Raw genomic sequence first — 22,861 nt, 5'->3', positions numbered from 1 at the left:
AGACCCGCCGTTGTCGACGTGCCAGATGCCACACCGCTCCTCTGATGCGAAACACCACCTGCTGCCACTGGTCCTATCCCCTCCGCCTGCAGTTCCTCAAACAGAGCACCCAAACGCCCCAGGCGGCGCCTCCAAGAAGGACACGACACATGCAGTGCCGCCGCCGCCCAATCTAAGGAGATTTAGGGTTTTCACCCGGGCATGGGGGCGGGGTGGAGGGCATGGACCTCGACGGCGCCTGCAAGTAGGAGAACGACGACCCTGGTCGTCGCCACCGTCGAGATGGACGAGTCATCCAGAGTTTCCTCCGGTCCGATGTCACCTCTACCAGCCCCCGCGAACGCACCGAGGCCGACGACCGCGATCGTAAACCACAAAGTGCAGCTGGAGAAAGCCTGCAGCACGAAGGAGATCCACCCACGACTCACCGCTCACGCGGTCAAGACGCCGTCCATCTAGCCCCCGCGAACGTCGCCAGCCGAGGGCGCCGTCGCCATGCCTAACGTCGCCAGGTTCCTCCACAAATGCCGGAGTGGCGAGATCCGCCACGAGCGACGAGATTCGGCACCGCGTGGCCGACGCCATTGCCCAAGCCCGCCGCCGACCGATCCCACCGCCGCCGGGAGCATGCACGCTGCCGAAAGTCCCACACCCATGGATCTGGGCATTCGTGCACCGCCGTGAGTCCGCCACCTTCGAGATCCGCACACCATCGGGAGGGCCGCACCCCGCGGATCAGGACGCCCGCGCCGCCGCGGTCCGGGAACAGGCGGAAAGACCCTCCGTCGCCGCCGTCGGACGCACGGGCTTTGGAAATTACTACTGTTAGAATAAATCTGAGGTATACCGTCAATCATCCAAGGACCAAGCAATGACACAAAGACGACATCAAGATTTGTTAACGAGGTTCACCGATATGGCTACATCCTCGGGGCCTGACAACGGGCACTCCTCCCCATGACACCATCACAATACCGCACACCGGCCACCCGGGCGTCGGCACACGCCGCCGGCTCCCCCTTGCGTGCCTGTGCTATTATGTTGGCATAGGTTACATCGTGTGTCTACCCTCGCTATATATGAGAGGCCTAGGATACAAGTGTCCTATTAGGACACGACTCCACATCCTATGTAAACACAATACAACTCCTAGTCCAACTGTAACCTAACTTGTACACAATATTCGACACAACTCTAACAAACTCTACCTTGGCGAATATTCTTCACCACCTTGAATTCGTCAATGCGTCAAACTTCCGTGTACATTGGACCTGAGTTTATCCCATGAGTATCGCTGTTACTCCAAAGACTCCATATGACTCCACTCGCAACTTGTAGTCCCTCCTTTTCTTGACCAGAGTCAACACTCGAGCAAAATTAAGTTCCTTGTTACTCTAGTTTGTACTCCCAACTTCCAGAGTATCCGTCCAACGCCATCACACACTGATCACTGATCTGCGTGAAAGTGAACAACTCACATATTGGGTGTCACACATAAGAGTTACCTGAACTCAACATCACCGCTCCTTTCTTGACCGCATGTCTGAAACTTGAAAGAATTTCACCGTTGCTTGTAGTCATCCCGAGTCAAATTCATAGATGTCTCACCACATGTATGACCACCAGAGCCCTGGCCCGTCTCCATGCCCCGTGCATACCGCACACCTCGCCGCTATTACTGTGTCGAGCCTCCGTTGTCCCGGTCGAGTCTTAAGGGTCGCGAACCCACACCACTCAACCCCCACTTCAGAGTACCATCGACCATCACCGGTCGATGACGAGTTTCACGCTTCCATCAGACCACTGGGCTCCAGTCCGAATTACGTGTCCCTCGCTTTTCCCCAGCTGAAATAGGCTTCGATTCTCTGGATCCTTACACCACAGCCCCTCAATCCAGCTCCACCTTCAACATGACTCCATGGTGGTTGTACGTGCCACCCCACGCTCCGTCGACTTCAAACTCCATGTGTACACCACCTTGAATCAACCCCGCGCCATAGTCTTGTCGAAGTCACACAAGCCCTCAGGCCTGCGCCATGTGTTTCCACGCCCCAGAAGTCGGTCACTATCAGCATCGCGCACCTAAGTCATCGTCACCGATCTCACCACAGTCTTCTGTACCAACCGACTCACGTCGATCCGTCAGACTGTCCAGGCCAACTGCCCTATGTGTCTGACTTGAGCCGAACTTTCCTAACTGCAACCATCTGCAACTCCTCACAACCATCATCGTCCATCTTAAATGGCTTGACACCCCGCAATGCCTTCAAGCATCCTTGTTGTGCCAACAAATTTTTTCATCCTTGTCTGTCATAACCCAAGATTTCTAGTTCCGTTAAACATCTCCACCTCAAACCTAGTATCCGTTGACGTCATGGTTCTTTGTATGACTGACCCTGTGAAAAACTAACTTGGCTGAACTCTCGATGCTAGCAATTGCTGTCAATCCCTTAGCCTATTCCAACAGACGTGTTACACGAAGGAGCTGCCTTGTTGCTGCACATCTCCAGCTCAAACACGCGGACGCTTAATCCTCCCGGGACTCGGTCCCTTTTATTCAAACAAATCTCACCTTGCACGATTCCTCCGTTTCTCGATCCATCCAGCGAACAAGCACCGCGCTGCCCTGCCACGGCTGCATCGGTGCCTTAGCCCGGCGCTATCAGCCTGGCGCCCTCGGATGGGCCTTGCCATGGGCCGCCAGGCGCCCGAGATCGCAACACACGTACACACATGCCGAGTGACGCTCGCCCGATCGATCAGGTGGATCAACCGCCGCACGTCTCGTCTCGCGACCGTACGCCTCGTATGCCATGCAACCCTAGCATCTTTCGCCCCCGCTCGCTTCCAGATCGATCTCCTCCGAGATTTCGTGCTCGCGTCGCGTGCAACACGCCGCCAACCTGCTCGCGTCCGATTGCTGCTTGAAGACCAAAACACGACCAACTCTGCTTCTGGATCATAACTCGCCGACGATATTCGCTCCCGCATCACGATCTCTTTCTGCAGATATTTGTCGATGCTTCCTTTTTCTAGATCAACAATTCATAGCCTCCAAACGACCTAGCTCATGATACCACTTGTTAGAATAAATCCGAGGTATACCATCGATCATCCAAGGACCAAGCAATCATACAAAGACGACATCAAGATTTGTTAACGAGGTTCACCGATATGGCTACATCCCCGGGGCCTGACTACGGGCGCTCCTTTCCGTGACACCGTCACAATACCGCACACCGGCCACCCGGGCGCCGGCACACGCCGCCGGCTCCCCCTTGCGTGTCTGTGCCTTGCATAGGTTACATCGTGTGTCTACCCCGCTATATATGAGAGGCCTAGATACAGGTGTCCTATTATGACACGACTCCACATCCTATGTAAACACAATACAACTCCTAGTCCAACTATAACCTACCTTGTACACAATATTCGACACAAATCTAACAACTACGGCAAGAGTCAAACTAATTAGATCGATTGATAGTGACATGCATGCACTTGCACACTACAGCCGGCCTATAAATACTACTCCAAGCAGCGCAAGAAAACCATCCCAAGCTAGCAAAGCCTACAAGCTTAGCCACAGACCAGTAAGATCGGTCAGTAGGAATGGCGCCCTCCAAGCTTGCCCTCTTCCTCGCCCTGAACCTGGTACTCCTTGCCGCCGCTCGGGGCTGCGGACCCAACTGCCCACCGGTCGTCCCTACCCCGCCGATCCTCCCACCGCCCGTGCCGTCGACCGGCGGGCGCAGCTGCTCGATCAACACGCTGAAGCTGGGCGTGTGCGCCAACGTGCTGAACCTGCTGAAGCTCAAGATTGGTGTGCCGGCGAATGAGGAGTGCTGCCCGCTCCTGGGCGGGCTCGCCGACCTCGACGCCGCTGTGTGCCTCTGCACCGCCATCAAGGCCAACATCCTCGGGATCAAGCTCGACGTCCCCATCGATCTCGTCCTCCTCCTCAACCAGTGCGGCAAGAAGTGCCGCTCCGACTTCACCTGCCCCATCTGATCCATCCAACCATCGATGAATATTATACACGCATAATCGTTGTATTCGTAACTAGTTTGCATGCCATACGTACACGCCATACGTATATTTTCTATGTTCCAGTTCATGTACTATATGTCAAGCGTTTGCATGGGCTCCCTCGCTCGCGCATGCATGCTTGATAAGCTTGTGATTGATCAATGACCAGTGTATCCCGTTGTGGTATCTAAATGCATGATTCATGTATTTGTAAAAGGATATACAAACTTGTCTTGGCAGTACATGAAGTTAATTTTTTCATATGTTTATTAATCCTTTTATAAAAGTTTTATGTGAATGCAGTTTTTAAGATCTAGGGGAGATATTGATACGAGACGAATAAGAAGAGGCAAAAGCCTAAGCTTGGATGCCAAGGCAACCCAAAAAAATATTCAAGAAGTCTCAAACATCTAATTTTTATTTGTTCACATGACATGTGTTATTCTTGGAGCGTCCTTTGCATTTTTTGTTTGCTTTACTTGTTGGTATTTTACAATCATCATATCCTGATCACAGTTCATAGGGAGAGACACACATTGGTCATAAATTTGTAGAATGCTCTATGCATTTCACTTATATCTTTTGAGTTGTGGTATTTAAAGAATTGTTCATTTGCTTCAGTTATACATGTCAGAGCATTTGCGAAAAAGCATGCTTTTATAGAAAGGATGATAACTCTTGCTTAACTTATTCTCCCTCCATCCTAAAATAAGTGACTTAACTTTGTACTAAAGTTATTATAAAGTTGAGTCACTTATTTTGAGACAGAAGGAGTACCTTTCTAGACAGTTGAATAGCAATTGGTTGTTTGCTTGGATTTATATACTGGAACAAAAATATAGGTATATATGGGGGAGTATAAGGTGGGGAACCCCAGGAGAGGGGATCGAAAATCGATCAAGGCACGGCACGGCGGCGGCTACCTCTTATCTTAAAACCTTAGTTCCACTTGGCCCTTCCCCCTCTCAGAGTCGACACTGATGTGCTTGTAAGGAGCGGATCTTGTAAACATAGCTACCGTAATCCAGTGAGACTCATGTCGTGCTAATAGCTCATCCCACAAGGTCCGCCGTGCAGCAGCCCCCTGGACTCCTGCGCCCTGTTTGTGCCCCGCCTCTAGCCACACAAGACCCATGCCTACCTTCTTCTCTTGTTGCTCGGCGCACGCCAACTGCTCCAAAAAAAACCCAGCCGGGTTACAATGGAAGGAAGAAGATTTCCACTTAGGCGATGACTAGTCAACACCACGCCAAGTGAGCATGAAACCTCTTTTGTTGAGTCAAGGAACTAAAGTAATCCGGTTTTAGAATTTGAGGTACTAAGATTTGCTGGTTTTAAAGTTGAAGAATCATTTCTATACTTTCAAAAGAGTTCAGAGACATAAGATATATGTTTCTAAAAGAAACATGTAGTGACGGGTGACGGCGGCAGGAGTGAGGTTTCAGCTCGAGCTGGCTCTAGGAGCAAACAGGGGGGGCTCTTTATTCACAATAACTTTGTAGATGCAATTCTAGTGCGTAGGTTGTACCTGAAATGAGATAGGAACACGGATGCTTAAGTGTTGATCCATAGACGTCCATTCTTAATTTGTTTATGCACCCTTGTTCACATGAATGTAAGCTAGCTATAATGATGTTCTCTCGACCAAGAAAAACTATAATGTGTAACTATTTTGTTCAACTCAATCAAATGGGTTCTATCTTACACCATGGCGTTTAAGCAGTATTGAAATTAGGGCCACCTATATGTCAGATAATCTAAGGGGGCAAATCTGCATTAGTCAATTTTCCGAGTTGTTGGATGGCACGATCGTACCGCCACCTGTTAACATTCTTTCCCTCACATCCTCCTCCCCGTGCGATGGTTGCTCCTCCTCCCACGTGATCTACCTTGCCCAAACCGGCAGCCTACTTCTGGCTGGCGGGCGGTGCCGCGCACCGCCTCGCCAGCCCGCCAGCCCTGAACCTCCCCGGACCGCCATGCTGCCCCCTCCCCTCCCCCTCGCGCGTGTGATCTGCAGTAAACTCGGGCGACTCCCGCACCCCCACCCTCAACCTGCATCAGTCAAATTTTGGAGTCCCTCTTGCTCGTCCTCGTCATTGTCACCCGCCTTCAGTCTCGCACAAAACAGGCTGTAACTGACGCAAAGGAAAATTTCAGGTACCTAGTGTTTAGAAAATGTGTGGAATTCTTCGTCGGCACAACCAATGATGCTGGATTAACTAATAATTATTATATAGCGAGCTGAACGTAGGTGTCCATCGGTGCCAATGAGCCACTATAATAAACCAGAGTACGGAAGATATAATAGACACATGGAATCAAAACCATACAATTCCTATACTCCCTCTGTCCGTGAATAAGTGTACATCTAGATTTTGTTCTAAGTCAAAGTCTTAAAACTGTGACCAACTTTATAGGAAAAAGTGACAACAGTTATGACACTAAATTAGTATCACTAGATTCGTTTTGACATGTAGTTTCATAATGTATCAATTTGATGTCATATGTGCTACTACTCTTTTATATAAAGTTGGTCAAAATTTTAAAGCTTTGACTTAGGACAAAGGTTAGATATACACTTATTCATGGACGGAGGGAGTATGTGTCTCCCGTGACCCCGATGATCAGGGTTACGCCATCTCATAGCGCTATCATGCCAGATATATTCCTTTGTCCGATACTATGCTCCAGATTATTATCTCTACACTTGTAAACCCATCAAATCTTTATATGCGCACAGCAGACAACATGCATATAGGAGTACTCTTCTTGGAAACTAAAGAAAAGTCTCCTGGCGCAGCTCTCGGGTTTTTGTTCATTAGCGAACAGATTAAGCTCCAATGATGGATGTTACACACGTAACATGCCAGTACAATAATGGTTGCGCATAAGTTTTCAAAATTACTACGGCAAGAGTCAAACTAATTAGCTCGATTGATAATGGCATGCATGCACTTGCACACTACAACCGGCCTATAAATACCACCTCAAACAACCAAAGAAAACCATCCCAAGCTAGCAAAGCCTACAAGCTTAGCCACAGAACAGTAAGATCGATCAGTAGCAATGGCGCCCTCCAAGCTCGCCCTTTTCCTCGCCCTGAACCTGGCCCTCCTTGCCGCGGCGCATGGCTGCGAGCCCTACTGCCCACCAGTCGTACCTACCCCGCCGATCCTCCCACCGTCTGTGCCGTCGACTGGCGGGGGCAGCTGCTCGATCAACACGCTGAAGCTGGGCGTGTGCGCCAATGTGCTGAACCTGCTGAAGCTCAAGATCGGCATGCCGGCGAACGAGGAGTGTTGCCCGCTCCTGGGTGGGCTCGCCGACCTCGACGCCGCCGTGTGCCTCTGCACCGCCATCAGGGCCAACATCCTCGGCATCAAGCTCAACGTCCCCATCGACCTCGTCCTCCTCCTCAACCAGTGCGGCAAGAAGTGCCCCTCCGACTTCACGTGCCCCATCTGATCCATCCAACCATCGATGGATGTTATACATGCATAATCGTTGCATTCGTAACTAGTTTGCATGCCATACGTACACACCATACGTATATTTTCTATGTTCCAGTCCATGTACTCTATGTCAGGCGTTTGCATGGGCTCCCTCGCTCGTGCATGCATGCTTGATAATCGTGTGATTGATCAGTGATCATTGTATCCTGTTATGGTACTTAAATGCATGATTCATGTATTTGTGAAAGGATATACATACTCGTATCATTGTATGTGTACGTGAAAGGTTTGTTCAAATTGGGTTAACACATCACCCGGAAAGAAAATGGGTTTAACTTGACCCGTGATATGCCAGCTTGAATTACATATTTATATGTACATACACATGATTGTGTCAATCCTGATCAGATTCACATATTTTCTAACACAAATACTTATCAGTGCAGCTGCGTTAATTGGGCTTTCCGGGCGCACACGCTATGTGATAAAAAAAACTCACGTTGCGTCTAAGCAGACCTGCCATAAAGGGTGTGTGTCATCGTTACAGTATAAAAAAGGAAACTATTCGGTCCTCGTCTCATCCGAACACAAGTGAAGAAAGAAAAAATGCATGCATTTATTTGGGTTTTACAAAACTTAAAAAGTCATAACTTTTGATTCGTGTATCAGAATTTAGATTCGTTTTCACCGTTGGGTTTTTCACTGTGAGTTCTTCAAACTAGATCCCATATGTGTATATTTCGATGAACTTTTTTTCTGAGCAACTTTGGGTGTTGTAGAGGCAACTTTAGTATTATAGGAAAGCAACTTATTAGTTTGCCTGCTATAATTGCCTATCAAGGAGAAGTCCTTGCCTCCCATGACCATGATGTTCACTAAATTCACATATAAGTTGTCTACCACACAATCGAGTACGCCAACACTATGTTTCAGAGTACATGCAGCATGAGCTACACCGACAGAAAACTTGTCCTAGTATCGTAGCCAACTAATCAGCGATGACATGCAAACCGGGCATCATTGTTAGGCAAGTAATTATCATTGTCAAGTTCTCGTGATTTGTTGGGACAGTTGCTTGGATTCATTTTGAACAGGTTTTTGCATTTGTGTTTTTTATATAGTTGCTTTGTTTTGGTAGACATTTGCTTGGATTATTTTGCTAGAACAATTTTCATTTTGTGTTTTCTTTGTAATTGACTTGTTTTGGATTTTTGTTAGAATAGATAAGTTGCATGGGGAGGGGAGGGGGGGGGGGGGTAAGATAGTTGTCCACAAAGGCTATTCAAGTTGGTTATACGTTTTTTCTGTCTAAAGTAGACAATCTAAGTAGGAATGCTAGGGACAGTTTCTTGGTTTTGCTAGGACTATTTTTTCATAGTTGTTATTTAGTAATGCAGTTGCTTGGATTGGATAGTACAGTTGCTTGGTTTTGTAGGATAGTTGCTCGGTTATGATAGAATAATTTTGCATTGATGTTTGGTAATACATTTGATTGGTTTTGCTATAAACAATTTTGCATTGCGTTTTGGTATTACAATTGCTTGGATTTGCTAGGACAATTGCTTGGATTTTTTGCTAGGAATAGTCGCTTTGGATCTTGCTAGAACAGTTGTGTGGATTTCTGCTAGGGGGGCAGTTGCTTAGAGTTTGCTAGAACAATTGCTATATGCAGAAGTATATAGTTGCATACACACACAAGATGAGTTGGACTTGCACACATTTTCTTGATTTTCTCATTTTACACAAACCAACCAATAGGAAACACACATGAGTTACTTGTTGAATGCACTGAAATTGCACGAAAACACCCCACAAATTGCTAATTTTTTTAGGTGATACTCAAGTACATAACGATCTGAAAGTTATTGTCCTTGTTTTGCCTCGAATAGCCCCACCGATGGTGAGCTTAGACTTTTCCATATGTAGAAGGTGCATCATGTTGTGTGTGGTTTTCTCATTTGTTTTACACAAACCAACCTAATAGGCGGTCCTATTGAGAAAAAATGAAGGTGCTTTCCTATAGCACTAAAGTTGCCTCCATCGTATCCAAAGTTGCCTCGAAAAAAATTCGACCAAACCTATCTATATGAGATCTAGTTTCGAAGAATTCGTCGCGAGAAAGCCAACTGTGAAAACAAAATTGAATTTCGATACTTAAATCAGAAGTTAAAGTTTTTTAAACTTTCTGGATCCCCAAATAAATGCACGCGGGGACATGATTTCTTTTTTAGTGAACTGTGGCCATGCGTGTGAGCTGCTCTTTTCCATATTTGGATGAGCGCTAGTTCGTACCAGTGAGCGCTCGGGCGCCCGCTAGCCATGTCCATTTTCTAATGCTTTAGCTACATCTTCTTTCTTTGTTTTTTTCTAAAACGATCCGTAATCAGATGAAAAAAAAAAGACCAACAGAAATCTTTGCTAAAAGTAAAGGCTAAATTGAAGCTTGATGTAGTCGTCTCCAATGCCACCTTTTGTATCTTGATGTTGTTGGCTGATTCATGAAGAACCATGCATGCATGCATAGTACTCCTGAGTAATTCACATGCTATGTGTACATGTACGTACGGTACACATAATTTTCAATTCATGCACATCTCCTATGTGCATGCATGCTTAAGTTAGTTGTGTTAACTCGACGGAGTTATATATGGGAGCTAGTTGTGATTGTAAGCTTGTGATTGTCTGATTGATCATTGTATCTAATAGTTATGGTATCTAAATGCATGACTCACATATTTTCACATATTTCCGGAAGATATACATACTTGTACACTTGGGTGAATAAAAAGTTTGTTCAACTTGTGTTAACTTGACCCATGATATGTCAGTTTCAATTGTATATTTATATGTGCGCGCACACATGACTGCAACAATCATGATTAGATCCACATCTTTTCACATGCATTAGCTATATCTTCTTTCTTTTTGCCTAAATGATCTGTAATCAAAGGTTGTCACATTGAAAAGGCAAAATATACACGACCAGCCGAAATCTTTGATAAAACTAAAAGTTACATTGAAGATTCTCAATGTCCTTGTCTTTAATGCGTTTTTACATCTTGATGTTCTAGCCGATTCATGAAAACCCCAGCATGCATGCATCATACTTGTGACTAATTTGCATGACATATGTATATGCACGATACCCATAGTTTCTTGTTCATGTTTTAGTTGTCAATGCCTACATGCATGCTTAAGTTAGTTTTCTATCCTACACTGATTATGTACAGGTCATCCATCGTTGTATCCTGTTGCGGTATCTAAATGGTTCACATATTTAAAAAAGGATGTGTCAGATAATAAAAATGTACTATTTAAGCTGTGTTAAATCGACCCGTGATACCCCAACTTGAGATGTATATTTATATCTACATGCACGCCTAATTGCATCAATCATGATCTGATCAACATATTTTTCACATGCATTAGCTTCATTTTCTTTTCCTTTCTTTTTTACTTTTTTGAGTAAATTGATCTATAATCAGAGTACATCATATCAAAGAAAATAAAATATACATGTACAACATAAATCCTTGGTAAAACTAAAAGTTATATTGACGATTCTCTTTGGCATCGTCTGTAATGCCACCTTTCACATTGTTCTAGCTGATCCATGAAATCCATGCTTGCATGCATCTTACCAGTGGTTAATCCTCATGTCATACGTATGTCGTCGGTGCATGCATGCATGCATGCTTAAGTTAGTTTCCTATCCTACACTTACTATGTATAGATCATCCATCTTTGTATCTTGTTGTAGTATCTAAACGATTCACAAGTTTATAAAAGGACGCACAGAATAATAAAAATTATTCATGTCGTGTTAACTCCACCCATGATATGCCAGCTTGAGTTGTATATTTATATGAACAAGCATGCATGATTGCATCAGTCATGATCAGATCCACATCTTTTCGCATACCTTAGCTACATTTATTTCTTTCTTTGTTCCCTAAGCAATTCGTATATCGTAATCAAAGTACATCAGATTGAAGAAAAAATTATACACATACATAAAAAATTATCAATGTAATTGTCTCTAATGGCACCTTTTACTTCTTGATGTTCTATAGTTGATCCATGAAAAGACATGCATGAATGCATCATACTCATGAATGATTTGCATGCCATATGTATACGTATGGTATACATATTTTTCAGTCCATGTCTACATCCTCAGTGCATGCATGCATGCATGCTGAAGTTAGTTTCATAACCTATGTTGACTATGTACATGTCATCCATCCTTGTATCCAGTTGTGTTACCTAAAAAATTCACATATTTTTAAAGAACCCGTGAAATAATAATAAAATATTCAAGTTGTGTTAACTCAACCCGTGATTTATGTGGCAGCTAATTATGTTGCGTGTACGCAAGCATGATTGCATGAATCATGCTCGAATCAACATATTTGTTTCATTCACTGGTTGCATCTTCTTTCTCGTCATCAATTTGCTCCTTTTTTTAGAGAAAACTTCTGATCTATTTATCGTCAATCATGACAGTACAACAAACATTAGAAATGATAAAAAATTACATTCAAATCCGTAGACCATCTAGCGATGACTACAAGCACTGGAGAATTCGCTCCTTTTTTACCACGTCTATCATTTTATTTTGAGATAGCAGCACCGAGAAGGACTGTACATATGGGCGAAGTATCGAGTGAAAACTGATTTTCAATGAAAATCTGGAAACTTGCCGTGTGAGCCATTAGATCTACAAAGAACGGCACAGACCAAAGGTGGGAATTCTAACTGGCCACTTAAACGTCAATTAGCAGAAACCCCCTTTTATCTCAATGATTAGCAGATTACTTGGCCGTATCCAACCTAACTCGCCCCGTACCATGGCGCTGCTGCCGCGGTGAATGCCACGGACACGGAGGTAGGCGGGCATAGCTGACGGGGTTCCCAACTGCGGCGACGCAGCCGTGCACCGTGCCGAAGCTCCCCTCGGCGGGAGCGCAGTCCCGAGAAGCCGAGTCAAGGGACTGGCGAGGGTGCCCGTGGCGTCGGCCTAGGGAGCCTCCCTCACCGACGACGTGGACCTTGCGGCAAGGGATTGGGACTACGTAGGAGGCGAAGAGCTCGCCGGCGCAGCCCCGGAGGTGAAGTAGAGCGACATAGCCACGCATCGCTAACAGCACCTCTGAGCTCCATGCGACGCCGTAACGGTGGCCGTGACCTGCAGTGTAGGTTGCGTGAAGTACAGCGGCGTCCGGATGTGGCAACCTCGAAGGGCAACTCGACAGCCGCGGGTTACCCCCACGCTACGTCGTTCTCTGAAGAATTGTACACTGATTTTGCAGTTCTCTGAAGAATTGTCCAGCACAAACTCTGTTCTCTGAAGTACTTTATCTGGATATGTTGAAGCCTGTGCACGGAAAGTTGCTGTTCAGTTGGTGCTGGAGCACACCAGCAAAAAGAAAAAGTTAGTGCTGGAGCTGTGCAATTAAAAAATAGGTACTGTAGTTGTGCAACTTCCTTGTAGTTTTTGAATGTGATTGTTTGCTGGTCATCGACAAACTGAAAATACTTGAAGCTTCTCTCTGCAAATGGTGCCATGAGAGCTCAGGGAGACCAATGTGATGTGTGGCCGTTTTCCTAACTACATGTTCCAGTTCACGGGTAGTGGAAGTAACACTGTGGCTCGTGAGGTCTTAGTAATGTGGGAGTACTAATCATAGATCCGTTGATTACATCAGAAATTCGAAGAGTTGTATGTGAATATATTAGAATAGGAGATGAGGGGAAAGCCACCACACAGAATTGCAACGACCAAAGCAAACAAAAACGAAGATACAGATTACAGAGTTGGACTTTTTTTTGACGGGGCTACGGCGGACTTACGTTGGCCTGAACCATTTCATTATAAGATAGAGTACATTTACAAAGGTTGAGAGTTGGGGGCGAGGGTGAGATTACACTCGGCCAATGAAAATTTAATTACAAGACTTGGGTCATCACACAATAGAAAGCAGAACTGAAATAAAAGGTCAGTTTAAATTTTTCTTCTTGAAACAAAGCACTTGATCTTCAGGTAATCTTCATTTGGGGGTTTCCATCTGCTGCCTTTCTTCATAGATGGTCTCTTGTTATTGTTGCTCCAATACTCTGTGATTTCTTTATAGTGGATTTCTGGGGAACTTAAATTTTTCTTTAGGCTGCACACTGCAGCATTCATTCAGCTAAGGAACTAAATATGAACAGCTAACCAAAAGCTAGCCCAACCCAATTGGCTGCACTAGAATTTGGACGACAGCAAATACAGACCAACAGCTTCGAAGGGCAAGCAGCGCCAAGGTTGGCGGGCTGCCATCGCACTGGGGTGGGATGGGCAGGACGAGCAGCGCCAAGGCCGCCAGACTCGTCGTCGCGTCGGAGCAGCCCCGAGGGCGCCGGGTGGTCGTTGCCTGAAGTAGCACTGAGGCCGCCGAATCACCATTGCGTGGTGCAGCACCCGCCATCGCGCGGGGGCTCGCCTGGTCGCCGTCGTCGCATAGGTCAGATGAGGCGGCGGCGAGATTTGGGTTAGAACTTGGAAGGATAGGAACGGGTAGAATAAGACAGGGAGTTACCTAATTACTGAAAGAGGGGGTTATGTGAAAAATGGAGTTAAGTGGCTGGTTAGTGCTCCCACCTTTGATCTCTGCCGCTCGCTATTGATCCAAGGTCCCACGATGGAAGTTTCCAAATTTGCACCGAATTTCAGTTTTCACTTGATACTTTGCCGTACATATGTACACTTCTTGGTAGTTAATACATATGTATCCACCACCAGGCACCGAGGAGCAAGGCTACACTTCGAACGGGGCCTTGTGAGTTTGGACTTGCGGACTGTCATGTCAGTATCTAATTGTAAAGCATGGAGGCTCAAACAGTGAAATTAGGGTAGGGAGTGGCGCGAGTAGACACTTACGTTTGTAGGTTTCAACCCCGTATGTGTCACGCGTAGTTTTAGCATTATTGGGTGATCCATGAATGGATTTTTTAAGCTTAAGCGACAAAAAAGAACCGCCGAGAAGGAAGATTCAATGATGGTGTGTCCATATATAACGTACTTAGGTGATCCATGAACTGAACTCTAAATATATTTTGTTGTGAACATACATGCATATGTGCGGTGCGAGTAAATTCTACTTTGAACCCGCAGACAATAATAATTAGTGCGGTTTGAGTAAATTCTACTATGAACCTGCAAACAGTAGTAATTATGAGTTTGACACTTTGGACAAGATTTTGGTTATTGCATATTGGTCGAGTCTGATTTTAGATTCATAATTCGACATTCAACCAGATTTAACAGTTCATTGATGTAGAACAATAGAGAAAGAGAAGGATTAGCGGAATATGATCGGTGTTGTGTCGAGCCTCCCGGACGGTTTATATAGAGTACATGGTTTGAAGGGCAGGAAGCCTCTCCTAGAGAAAAGGCCTAGATTATTACAAATCATATGCTACCAAATATAGAGATATGCCTAGATACTCTAACACCCCCCGACAGTCGTAGAGGTGGCGTCGCAGACAACGGGAGTGTCGCGGATGGTCAGACTGGAGAGAAACTGATGGTAGAAGCCGATGCGCTAACATCCCCCCGCTATCGTAGCGGGAGCACCGTGCACGGTGTCGCATCGCGAACACATTGACTATAGAGGAAGCCGCTGAGTTGCTTAAGAGAGGTGATAGCCCTTTGTGTCGAACTCGAGGAAGCCGAGAGCATGGGTGGCGGAGCCGTGGTCGAGGTAGTCGTGCGAGAGGTCGCCGTGGTCGATGTCGTGGTCGGGTGCCGGTGTCGAGAGAGCCGAACGTGAAGCCGCAGGCACATAGTGCACGAACAAAATGACGGAGACGCGTCGAGGCAGTCGTCGAGGAAGCTGATGCCGAAGAAGACGTAGTCCGAGCCGTCGAGGACGAGGTGCGGCCATAGTTTTTCTAGAACCAGGCGCACATCGGGGACAAAGGCATACTATGGTTTTGCCAGAAACGAGTACGCAAAGAAGAACTCGTCGGTGATGCGGCCGAGGCAGTCATAGAAGAGGTTATCGCTGCTATAAAAGACATTGTCGATACCGAGGAAGATGAGGTGCCGATCCGAGCTTGCAAGACTCGGGAACACGTCGGGGACGAATGCACATATCGGTATTGACAGTACAGTGCGTGCGAAGGCAGGGACCATTATGACATGTTTCCCATTGTCGTAGGGGACTAGTAGAGGAAGCCTCCATGATGGTTGTGAGGTGCAGTGCAGTGAAGAGAAAGAAGTGCCAGTGGAGTGCGCGGTTGTCGGAGTAGACGAAGTAGTCGAGGACAAGATGACGTTGGCGATGAAGTCGTGATGGACAAAGACGAAAGCGTCAAAACCAGAAACGACCTGAAGTGGTCATGTTGGATGCCCAAACTAGTCAAGAGGTAGTCGACGGGACCTGCGATGGCGAGGAGTTGCCATCAGGTTGCCTATAGAAGTGCGGCGATGGTGCTTGAAGTAGGTGTGGAAGACACCAACATGTGACGAAGACCGTGCGCGCGGACGGTGGCGATCCCGCACCGAGGGAGATGGCGTGGTGCATTCCACAGTAGACGTTAACACGCGCGGGGGGGGGGGGGGGGGGGGGAGGTGGCAGAGTGGACCGTGTGCCGTGGCGCTACGGGGCGAAGGGGCGATGCAGCAGCAGCGTGCGTTTTGGGGCGACAGTGGCGAAGACCTCGGGGCGGCGGCGGCGACCGTGTGTCGCAGCGCTACGGCCTGGAGGGGCGACGCAACGGCAAGACACGGGTTGGTGCAGCCATGGTGAAGACCTCGTGGTAGTGGCGTGCATCGTGTGTTGTAGCATGACAACCCAAAGTGGCGATGCAGCGACATTGTGCGGGTCGGGGCAACTGCAGGGAGGACCTCGGGGCGGCGACGCTGCGGTCCGAAGGGACAATGCAACGGCAATTTGTGGCTCGATCAGTAATAGGCGCGAGCTTGGGGACGTGCGCGGCGTCGGTTGATCAGACCGACGGTACTGCTATGCGTGCCATGGCGTGGTGGACGCGTAGATCGGAGTCGATGGGAACAATGTCAATGATCTCCCGGGCGATAACAATGAATACAGACCAGCGATGGAGACCATGCGGTCGAGAGCGGCCGGCAGCGACGCATGAAGCTGTCCCTTGTCGAACGCGTCCAGCCTTGTCCCGCGGTTGATGAAGAACTGACCGATGTAGAGTCGACACTGATGTCGGAGAAGAGGCACGTGAGAATGACGTGCGGTGGGTGATGTAACCCGATCTATGATTGATGAACCAAAAAACAACACCGGCCAAGCGACCGGTGGAGAGAAAACTGATCAAGAGATCGGAAAACTCACTAGGGCAGCTGATCATAGACTGGCGAATGAACCCTGCTACGGGTTGTGTGGCCCTCGCCGTCGGTGGGAACGACACCTATGGGGTCACTGGGCTCCCTTCTACGGTAGGCGGGCGCGGGGTTGTGAGAAGAGCGGGTCTGACAGGAAGCACACGGATCGTTTACCCAGGTTCGCACCGCGAAGATGCATAATACCTTAGTTCTGCTTTGGTGGATGTATTTGAGTGTGTTCTTGTGTTCTTGAGCTAGCTACGGGGTGCAACTTGCCCAAAAGAGCCGAATCCCCCTCCTGGTCGCCTCGGGCCTCTTTTCATAGGCAAAAAGGGGTCGCCACAGTGGCACACAGAAGGTGGAAAGGTCTATAGTCGATGAGCCTATCCTCTGGGACCGTCGGACAAACGCATTTAATGCGCTGCTGACGTGCCCCCCTTGCTTTATCGGGGACGCCAGGGAAGCACGTCCCAGCTGTCGCCGCCTCGCCTGGCCTTGACACGCGTCCGAGCTGATGGGGCATCGTGGCGCCACGTTGGCTGGCTGCTGGGCTGGCGTGGTGGTGGAGCCTTTAGGAAGACTTGCATGCCACCACGCTAGAGCTTGTTGGGTTCGTGTAGAGGCCGCACATCGCCACGCAGGCACCTGCTCAACTGGTTGAGCTGGCAGCTGCATGGGGACGACGGTGAAGTCATGGCTGCCGCAGGCCTGGCAATGGCCCTGCTGATGCCCCGGCAAGGGTCTTGCCGGGGGCCTGGCAAGGGTCTTGCCGTTGCGTTGCCGTCATCCCCGACAAGAGTCTTGCTGGGGGTCTTGTGGATTTCCTCGGCTAGGATCCTGCCGAGGGTCGCCGTCTTCTGGTCCTCATCTGAACTCATATGTTTATGATCTTGACGAAGATTTGCATGCCACCACAGAGGCGCCTCTCGAGCCTTGGCTCCAATGTAGTTGATTGGGTTGGAGCCTATGGACTCAAGGGGGGCCCGCTCTGCTGGCATTGAGCAAGTTGCCCCGGCAAGGCCCTTGCCGGGGTTGCGGAGGCTGCCTCGGCAAGGATCTTGCCGAGGGAGTCTACTCGCCCTCTTTCTCTCCTGCACTTCTGGTCTTGGTGTCACCTTGGTTGTCTTGTGCTTCGGCTTCTCTCCGGCTTCCCTCCTCTGCCCTGCTAAGTGTGGTCGCGGCGCGTGGCTCTGACTGCCCGTGCACAAGTAAAAGTGTCAAAAGGAGAGCCCCTACTTTTGTACACCGACAGGAGCCCCCGGGCCTGGGCCACACATAAGCGCGACGTGTTGTTGGGCTAGGCCCAAAATGGTGCGCGGGCAGGTGGGGCGGATTTTACCGCAGTAACTTCTCGTCCGCTGCGCTTCCCCACGACCCGCGTTGAACGCGCGACGTGGAGGGTCGTGCGTGACGTGGGGGTCATGCGTGGGGCGGTTCCCGCACGCATGCGTCACATCGTGGTTAATGGGAGAGGAGGCGGCCCGCGCCTTCCCCATAAAAAGAGGAATAACCGCGGGCGCGCTGCTCACTTTATCGTCCGCTGCTCAAGCTTCTGCCCCTTCTTGCCGCTGCTGTATCTTCGCTGCCCTCCGCCCCTCGCCTCTCACAGCCGCCATGGCCCCCAAAACCAACAAGGGCAAAGGGATGGCCAAGGACGCCGGAGCGACGGAGCCACCGGAGAGTGAGTTGGCGGCGCGGCGGACGCAGCTCGCCTACTTCCCCTCGACGGTCGACGTGTTCGAGCTTTGGGACAGCTTCAAGCCCCTATGGGGGTGCAAGACGGGGGGGGGGGGGGGATGATGGGGCATCCAGCCACGCGCATCATCCCCGCCAACTACGCTGAGGCCGCCCCGAATCGGTACCGTTTTTCGTTGACTACTTCTCTTGCGGCCTCTGCCCTCCTTTCTTCGATTTCTTCAATGATGTCATGCACACATTTGGCTTCCACCTTCTGGATTTTACTCCAAATGTTGTGTCGTGCATGGCTCCTTTTGCCCACCTCTGTGAGGGCTTCGCCGGAGTCGTCCCCAACACGGCGCTCTTCCGCCATTACTTTTACCCTCGCATCCAGGGGGAGGCGCCATCTCTAGTTGTGTCACCTAGATCCCGAGGTCCAAAGGCACGTACCCAGAGGGCGCCCAGAAGGAGAGGTGGGAAGAATGGCGGGGCCGGTGGTGCTGGATCGAGGAGGACAACCCATAGGAGTTCTGCCAGGTTCGCCAGGCGCCGCCGGTTTGCAGGCCTGACTGGGGCGACTTCAATGCCCAGGACGACAAGCTCAAGATCACCATCACCCGGATTCTTCGCCTCACCGAGGCCGGGATCACCCTTGAGATGATCGGGGCGGATTTCATCCGCCGCCAAATCGCTCCGCTACATAACAAGGGGAGGCCGGCCTGGCTCTTCACGAATGCGGCCGATATCATGAGGCTTTGCCCCGGCCTCGACCACAACTTCATGGTGCTGGCGCACGCTCACTTCTGCCAGCGGCTCTTCCAGCTTGACGTGGGCCGCGACGGGAAGGCCGAGAGGTCCGGCAAGGCCGCGAAGGCGGACAAGGTCGCCAAGGGGCCCTTGTTTGGGTTGCCGGTGGGGGTGGTCCCACTGAGCAATAACTCGCACCGGAATGACATCATCGCCATGATGCTGGACTGCAACGCGCACGGCCCCGTCTCAAATTGGGCGGAGCTGCCAGAGGAGCAGGTGCAGGAGTTCTTTGACAGTCTGGAGGAGAAGTACGTCCGCGACGAGCCGCGGCTCGTCCAGGACACCACCTAGGCGAAGCTGGACTAAATCGTCGCCAGGGCGGCGGAGGCGGAGCTCGCCAAGGAGGCCGACAACGCCGGCGGCGTGGAGGACAAGGCCGCGGCGGCCGTAGAGGAGAAGGAACTCGCCCAGTGGGCAGAGTCCACTAGGGAGGCTAGCAGCGCCCGCACCAGGGCCCCTCTTGTCGAGGACGATGACGACGAGTCGTCCGAGGAGGAAGCTAAAGCTGTCGAGCCCCCAGCCGCGGGGAAAGGGCGAGTCCTGTGGCGGGCCAGCTCCGGCGAGCCGGTTCGGCCCGGCAGGGCCGCGCAACCCCAGCATGCCGAGGAGACGTCCACACGCCAAATGAGGGCCGTGGCGGCGAAGAAGTTGGTGAAGGCTGCGGTGGCGAAGAAGAAAGCATCTGCCTCTTCTTTGTCCAAGCGTTCCCCAACTCCGCATGCTTCCCCTCCTCCCGCAGGCGACGACACTGAGGTCTTCTTTGACCTCAGGTCTCTCAGCCCGAGGAGGAAGAGGAAGGTAGCAGAAGAGGAGGTGGAGGACGAGTAAGTGTCGTTTCCTTTCGTCATCTCCAGCTCCTCTAACTGTGCTTCTTATCTTGACTTGTTTTCGTCTCGGCAGGGATGCGGAGATGCTGGCCCAGAGGGCGAAGAGGGCCAGGTCCTCAGTAGGCGGCTAGCCCTCGGCGGGCACCTCTAGGGCGCCACTGGTGGTGGTGAGCAGCCCGGACAGCAGCCCCCAGCGTAAGTTCGCCACTCACCCCTCGTCGACGTGTGTCGAGGGTGTGGTCCATTGGCGCTGACCTTGCCGAGATCGCAGGAGGAGGACAATAGCGGGAGGATCCACTAAGGGCCACCCCCGACGCGCCACCCCCATTGACCACACCACCCCGAGGGGCGTCCCCGGCAAGGGTGCCAAGCACCGAGCCGATGCACACGGAGGAGGAGGAGGCAAGCTTGGGCACTGGTGGCCACACCTCGGCACCTGATGTTGGCGAGGAGGGGGCCTCTTCCTCCCAACCTGGCACTGGTAAGCCATTCGCCCTCCATCCTTTTTCTTCTTCTTGAATCTTGGTCTTGGCTTCACTTCACCCCCCCTTCCGATATCCAGATGTTGGCGACACCTCGGCACCTGATGTTGGCGAGGAGGGGGCCTCTTCCTCCCAACCTGGCACTGGTAAGCCATTCGCCCTCCATCCTTTTTCTTCTTCTTGAATCTTGGTCTTGGCTTCACTTCACCCCCCCTTCCGATATCCAGATCCTCTCCCGGCAGACCGGGAGGACCTGGACACCATCATCGAGGATGTCGCCAAGGACGCCGCGGCGGAGGCCTAGAAGATCGCTGCCGAGGACGCCGCCAAGGGGCCTGCCGGGGAGCCCGGCAAGGCTACTGCCGAGGAGGCCGGCAAGGGACCTATTGGAGAGGCCGGCGAGCCCGTTGCCGAGGAGGAGGTGGCTGGTGACCAGCCTTCCTCCTCCGCTGCCTCTGGCTCCGGCAGGTACCTGAGGGTGAGCAACGACCTTTTCGTCCACCTCCGAGGGGCATCAAGCTCCAAGGCGCCCATCGAGGGAGAGGTGTTCGACGAGGAGGTGCTTGCTGCCGCTGGGCTCGAGGTCATCGACAAACCAAACGCCGGTGGTGACGGTTCTCAGAAGGAGCGGCTTCTCCAGGCCATGGGCGCCAGCTTTCGGAAGCTCCAGGCGCTCCACCGCGCCCGCCTGGACAAGGCCAAGTCCAGGATGGCAACGGTGGAGAAAGCGGAGGCGGGCCTTAAGGGACGCGTCGCCGAGGTGCAAACTTGGTTCTGCCAAGCTTGCAAGGAGCTGAAGGCCGCCCAGGGCGAGCTGGCCAGGAGCGAGGTGGAGCTCACCATGGAGTGGGCCGACATCGAGGAGGCCCAGGAGACGGCGAAGAACCTGGCCGCCGCAGCCGAGGCCGATCGAGACCAGCATCAGGCTGCGCTGAACTCCCATGAGGAGGATCTTGCCGCGCGCGAGGAGAAGCTTGCCGCAACGCTCTGCGGCAAGGACGAGGAGGTGGAGAAGTTTGTCGTGCTGCGGACCCAGGAGCTAGAGCATAGGCACAAGGAGGCGCTCGATGCCCAGGCTCTGGTTCACGCCGACAAGGTGAAGGAGCTGGAGGTGGAGTGGGACGAGCTGAAGGATCGGGTCCTGAAGCTATCCAAGGAGAAGGACACACTCAACGGTGCCCTTGTTGAGGCGCAGGGCGCAGTCCTCGACAAGGCCGGGCAGCTCTCCAAAGCCAACAAATCCATTAAAGACCTCAAGCTGAAGCTGAAGGGTCTCGAGGGGATGCTGTCGGAGGGCAAATCCCGGGAGGAGGCCCTGGCCAAGGACCTGGAGACCGAGAAGGAGCTGCGGAAGAATGAAGCCGCCAACCACAAGGATTTTGTGGAAGGCGAGAACCGCTGGATCGGGCGCCTCGAAGGCGTCGCCGGTAGGATCACCACGCAGCTAGCTACCATGGGGATGCCAAATGTAAGGTATACCCCAGAGCGCAACGCGAGTCCCAATGCCAAGCTAGCCATCTTCTTCGATGGCGTCCTCGGGGCCCTGGAGCAGCTCCACTCCAACCGGGCGGCCTCCCTGGTCGATGAGTCCAGGAGGCTTTGACGGGGTGACATGACCAAGGTTCTCACCAAGGTGGCGCACTGGAACCCCAACCTCGACTTCGATGCCGCGCCGGATAGCTTGCCGAAGGATGCTGACCTCGCGACGCTCAAGGAGCGTATCAAGCCCATCATCAGCCTCATCGGTGGAATCGAGAGGGTGGAGGGCCAGCGCCGGGATTAGGCACCCCGTTTCTCGTTGCCGCTGCGGGTTCATGGCCAAGACAATTTATATCTTTAGTTAGAACCGCAGCAACAATTGATGTAATATAACTCTGCAGTACTTTTGATACAATTCATGTTATTTTCCTGTCTGATCTTCCCCTGTATGTCCATGCTACCTCTTGAGAACTGCGTTGGTTTTCCCTTGAAGAGGAAAGGGTGATGCAGTAAAGCAGCGTAAGTATTTCCCTCAGTTTTGAGAACCAAGGTATCAATCCAGTAGGAGATCACGCTCAAGTCCCACACACCTACACAAACAAATAAGAACCTCGCAACCAACGCGATAAAGGGGTTGTCAAGCCCTTCTCGGTCACTTACGATAGTGAGATCTGATAGATATGATAAGATAATATTTTTGGTATTTTTATGATAAAGAGAAATAAAGATGCAAAGTAAAATAACAGCAAAGGAAATAAC

General features: G+C 50.6%; 2 protein-coding genes across 2 annotated transcripts; both read left to right on the top strand.

The window, feature by feature from the left end:
• Nucleotides 1-3,557: 3,557 nt before the first annotated feature.
• On the top strand, nt 3,558-4,290 carry LOC125541662 (cortical cell-delineating protein-like). Its single transcript, XM_048705010.2, has one exon. It carries the CDS (start codon nt 3,613-3,615, stop codon nt 4,009-4,011), a length of 399 nt encoding a protein of 132 aa, XP_048560967.1. The 5' UTR covers nt 3,558-3,612; the 3' UTR covers nt 4,012-4,290.
• Nucleotides 4,291-7,036: 2,746 nt separating this feature from the next.
• LOC125541661 (cortical cell-delineating protein-like) lies at nt 7,037-7,751 on the top strand. The gene has a single exon (XM_048705009.2). The coding sequence runs from the start codon at nt 7,099-7,101 to the stop codon at nt 7,495-7,497; it is 399 nt and encodes a 132-aa protein (XP_048560966.1). The 5' UTR covers nt 7,037-7,098; the 3' UTR covers nt 7,498-7,751.
• Nucleotides 7,752-22,861: the final 15,110 nt, after the last annotated feature.

This window comes from Triticum urartu, chromosome 7A (assembly GCF_056163025.1).
Source record: "Triticum urartu cultivar PI428250 chromosome 7A, HENAU_Tu73, whole genome shotgun sequence".
In the NCBI taxonomy this organism is placed as follows: Eukaryota; Viridiplantae; Streptophyta; class Magnoliopsida; order Poales; family Poaceae; genus Triticum; species Triticum urartu.
This window is presented reverse-complemented; position numbering and strand designations above follow the sequence as displayed.